The following is a 7798-nucleotide window of genomic DNA, read 5'->3' on the forward strand; positions in this document are numbered from 1 at the left end:
CGGGGGGGGGACCCCATGTGCACCCCAGTACCGTCGGGCAGGTCGGGGTGAGCCAACAGCAGCTCCTTGCAGGTGGCCGCCGGGTTGGTTTTGGTGCCGTTGGGATGCTCGAGGAGGGCTTGCAGCTCCTGGCTCAGGGTGTCCAGCAGAGCCCAGACGGCCGTGTAATTCAGGTGGTTGGAGGGATAAATCAGGTGCTAAAAGAAAAAGAGGGGAGGGGAATATAACCAAGCTGCCGTTAGCTGCCCCCTCTTCTTTTGGCCAGGAGCAGCATCAGGTGCTCAGGGAGGGGATGGGACACGCAGGGGACAAGGACAAGCCAGGTGGGAGAGCGAGATTAGCCCTATCGGCTTGCCCTGAGTGCAAGGACCTTGGTCCTCATGCACAGAGGACCTCAGGAGCAGCGGGACATCGCTGTCAGCCCTTCTCCCCCAGGGTGGCACCCACCAAAGCGGGGGTGGAACTCCCCCCCACCTCCCCGCAGCATCGCCTCTCCACTGCACTCACCCGCAGCTCCTCCCTGGACAGCATCACCGCGGGTCCGCTGGGACCAGGGGGGCCGGTGAGACCCTGGGTGACAATGACAACGCCGGTGACGCTGGCTGCTGGCCACAAGCCCTCCGCCACCCCTGCAGCTCCTCCAACGGTGCCAGCAGCCGGCCGTCCCCCCGGCACAGCGCGGTGGGATCTCGCTGCCAGATTTGAGGGGGAGCAAGGGACCCAAACTGTGACATGAGGGACGTGAGTGGCTCCACTTACCGGAGGGCCCCGCACGCCCCTGGGTCCCGGCAGCCCCGGGAAGCCTTTCAGCCCCTGGGGAAGGAGGAGGTGGAGGAGGGAAGAAAGGCAAGGTGGAGGGATGCTGCCATGCCGAGCGGCACCCCAGGGCGCCCCGTGGGGTCACCCCACACCCCGGGGAGAGGGCATGAGGGGAGGATGCCCCACAGCCGGGCTGAGCCCGACTCCCAGCGCTCCCCCTTACTTACTTTGGGTCCGGACAAGCCCTGGAAGAGAAGGACAGGATCCAGCTAAGAGGGAGGGAGACGGGATCGCAGCCCCTTCCCAGCGCAACCCCCACGGGACCAAGAGCGAACCCCAAACCTGCCGGGAGGGCAAAGGACTCACCGGTGTCCCGGGGATGCCAGGGTGTCCCCGTGGGCCGGGGGGCCCAACGTCACCCTGCAAAGACACCAGAGGAGGTCAGGGCACTGCACAGGGCATCCCCCAGCCCCATGTCCTTCTATAACCCACGGATTTTGCATGGAAAAATGAGGAATTCACCCCAAATACTCATCCCGGTTCCTGCCACCCCGCTCCACCCTGCCCTTACCTGCTGTCCCTTGGGTCCCGGCCTCCCGGGGACACCGTGGGGTCCCAGCTTGCCCTAGGAGATGGGTCAGGGTGTCACACAGAGTGATTAGGGATCACGGGGAGGAAGAAAAAGAGCAAAACCCTTCACGCACCTTGAAGCCATCATCCCCTTGCTGGCCCAGGTCGCCCATGCTGCCCTTCTCGCCCTAGGAGAGAGTCAGGGAGAGCTTTGGTGGCAAAGAGGAGGGTAGAAATCCCCCAGGACACCTGCCCGGGACAGCGGGCTCTGTCCCAGAGGGTGGGCATTGGCAACCCCGCTCCAGGTACTCCAACAGTGGCATTTCAGCAGGTAGGCAACGGAGGCTTTGCTTGGTGCCTGACCCTGGTAGGGAACACCTGCTTGGGGATACTTCCCCAGGCCAAACATCACCTGGCCTCCAGCAAGCAGCTGGAAATGGGAAATTCCCAGTTATGGCTGGCTGCAAAATTTCTAAAAAAAAACCCCAAACCCAACAACCCATCCTTTTGATTTGGTAGAATTAACTGTACCCCTATTGCTGGGGAATGAGGCAGTGCGGTGGAACATCTGCCTCCCCTGCTCAGCTGCAAAGGCAAAACTGAAAGTATTTTATCCCAGACTAAAATAACATCCAAGAAAACCTCGGAAGTTCCCAGGAAACACTTGGAGAAAATAAAGAACATTTCTTGTGTGCTGAAATCTGGTGGAACAGGGGAAGAAAGCCCAGCGTGGCAGCTACCCGCAGTCTCCCCTCCGCCTGCTCCGGCCTCGCTGGGCGCCCTGGACTTGAGCTTCTGCCATTGCTCATTCAGCTCGCAATAAATTTAGAGCGTTATTTATCACCGGGGTTTAATTTTCCTGAAGGCTGCGAGCAACTACCCGCCGCCAGGGACTGCTTGTCGCTCTTATTTACAGCCGTATGGCTGACAGATGGGACCGGGAGGGTGTGCTTGGCTTCTCGGGCCAAGGTTGGATCCATCAGCTCATCAGTAACGGCACACAGGAGGTACGTGCCCGTGCTGAGTCAGCATCAATGCTGAGAGCAGGGGATGAAAAGACTGTACACGCTGCTGCTTGCAACTCCAGGAGGATGGAGAGGCTGGAAAAGGACCTGGTTTTGGAGAAAGTCTAAAGGACCCATCTCCCAGTGCCTGGGGTCAACCCCCAGAGAAGGATGCTGCAGCGAGCAGGGTTCAGGAAGAGGGGAGTAAGTGATGGCATCCAGCAAATTAAATGCTGTGCCCGGAGTGCCCGCCGTGCCTGGGGCTCACGTGCCTGGTACATGTCACCTACCTTGTGTCCTTTCGGTCCGGGGTCTCCTTTCACGCCCTTCAGCCCCGGGATGCCCTAAGAGAGAAACGATGCGGCACCGCGTCACCCTGCAGTGGGGCTGCTCCCGTCCCCTCCCCGGCAGGGACAGACCTCACTACAGCCGAGGTTGCTACCAGGATTCTGAGAATTTCAAGCAGTTTTAAAAACTTTGAGTTATTTCTCATCGAATCTTTGATTCTTGCTTTTGGGAGGATCCCTCAGCAAACCCCATTAAAAATGTGGTTCAGGTCCCTTGGCTGGTTGCAGAACATCCCGCTTTTTTTTTTTTATTATTATTTTTTTGCTGAAGTTTCCAAAGCTGGAATTTTTAATTTAAATACAGAAAAAAAACCAAACAACCCCACCACGTTTTCCAGTAATTAAAAAAAATACATATAAGCAGGTTTTTTGACCAGTGCTGGCTGCTGCGGTGCGCCAGTCCCTCCAGCCACGGCAGCTCACTGGGAACACGGGCTCAGCGCTCAGACACTGAACTGGAAGGGAAGAATTTGGCCTCTAGAACAACATATTGGAAATTACGTCATTTGCCCGACTGCACACACGCTGCTGGGTGCTTATGTGGGAGGAGAGAGCAAGATGAGATGGATGAAGGACGGATGGATGACACACCGAGGAACTTCGCTTGTTTTAAGTGGGTCTCTGCTTCGGTTACCCGCAGAGCTGGGTTGACCCGCGGGGCCGAACAGCGAGCAACCGGCACCCCAAAACCTTCAAGCTAATACTCACGTAGGGTCCTTGGGGGCCCTGGGGTCCTTCCAGCCCCTCGTCGCCTGGGTAGCCCTGAAACGCAAAAGCGAGAGACCCTGGGGGGTGGGCACAGCGGTGCGGCGCGAGAGCGGGGCAGGAGCGATTGACCCCCCTGTCCTCCCCTCGGGCTGAAAGGGACTGGGGACACAGAGCTCTCCAGCTACGCGCTGCCCCTATATTGACCCATCCTTTTCTAAGGCAGGGGCTCGGGCAGGTGGGAGCACCCCCGAGTTCCGAAGGTGCCAAAGCAGCCCTCACCCCAGCGGGGCAAAGCCGACCTACCTTGGGTCCCCGGGGACCTCTCGGGGGCCGGTGGCCTGCCTTGCCTCGCTTGCCCTGGGAGGGACAGATTAGAGACCCACGTGGAATTCCAGCCTGCCAGAAGCCCTAAGCCACCCCGCGTCGTGTCCCCCTCCCCCCTCTCTCGGGGATGCGGAGCCCCCCGCAAACCGCAGCCCCTCTACGAGACCTCCGCAGGCTCCAAGAATCAGCCCCGTGCCTCCCGCCACCCTTCACGGGGACAACGGTGCCGTTTACCCTTCTGCCAGCTTCTCCGGGGACCCCTTCTTCCCCTTCACGCCCCACATCGCCCTGGGGGAAGAAGAGATGGGAGATGGGGGTCACCAGCAGCCCGGTCACATCCCTCCCGAAAAGGGGCTGCTGCCTCCACGGAGATGGGGACAGAGCTCCCCAGTCGCTGTGGGACCATGGGGATGGACGCCAAGGCCATGGTGCAGAGCTGGCCAGTGAAAGGGATGTCCCTTGTCCCCCCCCAACCAAGGACACTTCAGCCAGGATGGGGACAGTCCCCACTGAGCTGGGGACACCTGTCAGCTCCTCACCCAAAAACCAGCCAAGGCAGCCCAAGGGCATCTAAGGGCTCTGTGTTTGCCCGGCACTGAAGCTGCCTTTACAGCGGAGAAAAATGCCCCCCGTCCTCCCCGGGGTGATTCCCAACTGATTTCTCTCTCCGAGGACCACAGTGGGGTTGACAAGCTCAGGCTTGGCTACCCCATGGCTGGTGCTCAGTCCCCCTTGGGTGCCATCCACAGAAGAGGATTTCGGAGGTACCTTTTCTCCTTTGCGACCTTTCCGCCCTTTAGGACCGGCTTGTCCCGGCGACCCCTAAAATCCCAAAGGGGAAGGAAACCCCTCCGTGAGGATGCTGCGCCAGGGACGGCCCCTCCCCGCCTCCCTCCCCGCTCTCCCCACGGCGCGCACAGGAGGATGCTCTGAGCTGACGTCTCCGTTGGGAGATTTTTGCCCCTCTCTGGAGCAGGTTGGGGTTTTTCAGCGGGAGCAGGAGATGCTGCAGCCGGGAGACCCCACCATCCCACTGCCTATACCAGGGAGAACCAGTATGGTTCCATCCCCATTCCTCACCGTTTGTCCCGGTTTTCCTGGCTTGCCCGGCTGCCCTTTCGCACCCGCCAGGCCCTAGGAAGGAAAACAAAAATCCACCCAACCCTGAAAAATCAGCTCCAGGGTTACTCACCGCAGCCCCAGGCAGGCTGGCAGAGTGGCACAGACCTGCGAGAAAAGTCGGAGGCGGAGAACCGGGGCAGCAGAGGAGCCCACTCACCTCGGTACCACTCAGCCCCGTAGCTCCCGCTTCGCCCGGTGGCCCGAGAAGACCCTGAGTTCATTTTGGGAACAAAACACGAGGCTGGTATCAGCTCCGGGTTATTTGGGGGAAGGCAGGAGGGCGAGAACAAAGCCGGCTGCCTCAGCCCAGGGTCTGCAATCGGGTTGTTCCCCGCAGGGACCTCCGGTGCCGGAGCCATGCCGAGGAGGGCCACCCTGTAGGGATGTCCCCTGCCCGTCCCCTCGGCGCAGAGAGGAGTTACCTGCCGGCCCGGCTCTCCCTTGGCACCCGCCGCTCCTCTGGCTCCTTCGTGCCCGGTGTAGCCCCGCAGCCCGGGGATGCCCGCCGGTCCCCGGGCACCCGCTGCGCCCTGCGGTGCACACAGACCGGGGCACCGGTTACAGCCCAGCCCCATCGGGAGCAGTGTCCGAGCAGCCGCCCCTCGAGGGGCTTCAACTACACCGAGCGATGGCTCTCGCCGTCTGCTCTGCAAATCCGTCCAGGGTTTATTCCGCATCCTGACCTCTCCCAGCAAAGGCAATGCCCAGTTGAGGATGTGTCTCGCCTGGGCAGAGCGGCACTGTAACATGGGAAAACTGGGATGCGAATGGGGTTTGTCCCGCAGCCGTGCAGGGCATCGGTAATACACCTGTGGCTCTGTGCGCGTCAGGGCCACGACCGCACAAACGCGTCTCGGGGCAGCGCAGGCGCTCCCGAACACAGGGTGGTTCCCGGAGCCCTCTGACCTTACGGCCACGGGTGGATTTGCTCTGTGAAAGCAGAAAAGGGGGAAGGCAAACGCCCTGGACCTGCCTCAGGCACACTCCAACAGCCGAGTGTTAACAGCACAACAGCCCCGAGGTACTTCTGCACAGGTTTTAAGAGCTGTATTTAAATGCTGTTACGGAGTTTTGGCTCCAGGGAAACCAAGAAAAGGATGACTCAGTTACAAAGCCATTGCAGGGCAGGACCCGTGAGACACAGCCCGGCACTCGGGCTGGCCGAGCTCATTTTTGTGGCCGTCCCCGGGGAGACACAGAGCCGCAACCCCAGGCTCTGCTTCTCCATCACAAGATGCCACCAAACCTCTTTCCCGGGGAAGTTTGGCAGGGGCAGGGTGGGCACTCACTGCTGGACCGGGCTTCCCACCATCTCCCTTGGCTCCATCGTCTCCAGCGAGTCCCTGCGGTGATGTCGGGGATTTAGAATGAGCCCGTCACCACCGTGTGCTTCGCGCTCGGGCCCTCTGCAGGTATTTTAAGCGTTCAGCGGCCAAGGCACGTGCCCTGGCAGCACCCAGGCACCGCAGGGGGAGCAAACATGATGCGATAGCAGGAACGGGTCGTCCACGAAGCAACCCTGGGTGCCAGACTGAAACGGTCTCATTTTTGGGGTGGCGGCATGTAATTACCTCCTGGGAATCAGTGCGAAGCTGTGAGGTGTTAAAACCCCCTCCTCCCTCCTTAACCCCCGTGGCCTGAGCAGTTAAGGGGCAATAAATCTGGCTTTGGTTTGTACTGGAAGTGGTGAAGCACTGGGGAAGCCTTTGGCGGCTCTAGGAGATCACAGGCATCAGTACCTCTAATCCTGCTGCACCAGTAGGTCCGTCCGTGCCTCGTGGCCCTGGATCTCCCTGAGGAAGAAGGGGAAACAGCTCTGTGCCCAGCAAACCCCGTCCTTGCCTCACTGACTTCCGATCTCAAGCAACAAGGCAAGGAGTGTCCCATGGCAGGTCCCCCAGGTCACCAGCCCGCCCGGGTCTGAGCCAGCTCCTCCACCACAGCCAACCCCACCACGTCCCCCATCAGCCAGAGACGGAAAGCAGAGCTTGGGAAAGGACCAGAAACGGGCATTTCACCCAGAGATGAAGGGTTGGAGCCATCACCCCACCATACCTTCACTCCCACGGGACCGTAAAGCCCAGGAAGACCTCGGCGACCCGTCCGACAAAAAAAAACCCATTCCCCCCCGCCAGGTCCGGGATCAGCCAAGACGGGAGGAGGGACACGAGCTGACTTACAAACCATCCTCTGGCTCCGCCAGGTCCCGCAGCTCCGGTGACACCGACCTGGCCCTGGGACACAGAGGGAGACGTGCTCAGCGGGGTCCCAGCCCGGCCAGGGGGCTGGAGCTTGGCCGGAGGCAGCATTAACCCGGACCGCCCGGCAAGTCCAAAACTGTCCTTCTGTGCCAACGAGACCCAATTTTGGCGTCGTGCCCACGAGACACACGACTCCCTAATTATGGAGATTTGCCAATTCCTAGCATTTTCTGCGGCTCCTGGGGCCCCAGGTTTCCCACCCAGGGGGTGACACCCCCCCCGCCACCCTTCCTGGGCACCCAGTACCCGACTGCCAGCCCACAGGGACACTGGGGGCCCGGCGGGCTGGGGCAGCCCCTCTGTACTTGCCAGCAAACCTTCTTGGCCCTTCTCTCCTTTATGGCCTTTTTCTCCAATTTCCCCCGTGGCGGCTCCCGGGCCGGGAGCTCCAGGAAGGCCCCTGGGGCCAGCGTCACCCTGCTCAGGGATGGAGATAGAGTTGCGACCGCAAAGGAGAAAAAAGAATAGCAATTAAATGAGCTTCTCTGTGGAGATGATGTGTTTCACCCTCTCGCTGGGTGCCGCAGACAGACGTTCACCCCGGGGCACTGAGGAGAGGTGCTGATGGGATTCGGATCTCAAGCAACAAGGCAAGGAGCGTCCCATGGCAGGTCCCCCAGGTCACCAGCCCGCCCGGGTCTGAGCCAGCTCCTCCACCACAGCCAACCCCACCACGTCCCCATCAGCCAGAGGCGGAAAGCAG

General features: G+C 60.6%; 2 protein-coding genes across 2 annotated transcripts in view; both read right to left on the bottom strand.

The window, feature by feature from the left end:
- LOC104289095 (collagen alpha-1(V) chain-like) overlaps positions 1-5409 on the bottom strand; it is an 8094-nt gene extending 2685 nt beyond the window's left edge. Inside the window, exons 1-13 of the mRNA XM_009887995.1 lie at positions 4992-5409; positions 4905-4939; positions 4793-4846; positions 3692-3745; positions 3389-3442; positions 2624-2677; positions 1464-1517; positions 1331-1384; positions 1126-1179; positions 987-1004; positions 760-813; positions 508-570; positions 32-197 (exon numbers count right to left, since the gene is read on the bottom strand). Coding sequence (XP_009886297.1) covers positions 32-197; positions 508-570; positions 760-813; positions 987-1004; positions 1126-1179; positions 1331-1384; positions 1464-1517; positions 2624-2677; positions 3389-3442; positions 3692-3745; positions 4793-4846; positions 4905-4939; positions 4992-5409 — 1132 coding nt within the window. The remainder of the gene's footprint in view (positions 1-31; positions 198-507; positions 571-759; positions 814-986; positions 1005-1125; positions 1180-1330; positions 1385-1463; positions 1518-2623; positions 2678-3388; positions 3443-3691; positions 3746-4792; positions 4847-4904; positions 4940-4991) is intronic.
- A 1166-nt stretch (positions 5410-6575) lies between these two features.
- Positions 6576-7798, bottom strand: part of CACNA1B (calcium channel, voltage-dependent, N type, alpha 1B subunit) — a 424961-nt gene continuing 423738 nt past the window's right edge. The window contains 3 exon segments of the mRNA XM_009888006.1: positions 6576-6627; positions 7015-7068; positions 7342-7512. Coding sequence (XP_009886308.1) covers positions 6576-6627; positions 7015-7068; positions 7342-7512 — 277 coding nt within the window.

This window comes from Charadrius vociferus, unplaced genomic scaffold (assembly GCF_000708025.1).
Source record: "Charadrius vociferus isolate BGI_N301 unplaced genomic scaffold, ASM70802v2 scaffold1040, whole genome shotgun sequence".
NCBI lineage: Eukaryota > Metazoa > Chordata > Aves > Charadriiformes > Charadriidae > Charadrius > Charadrius vociferus.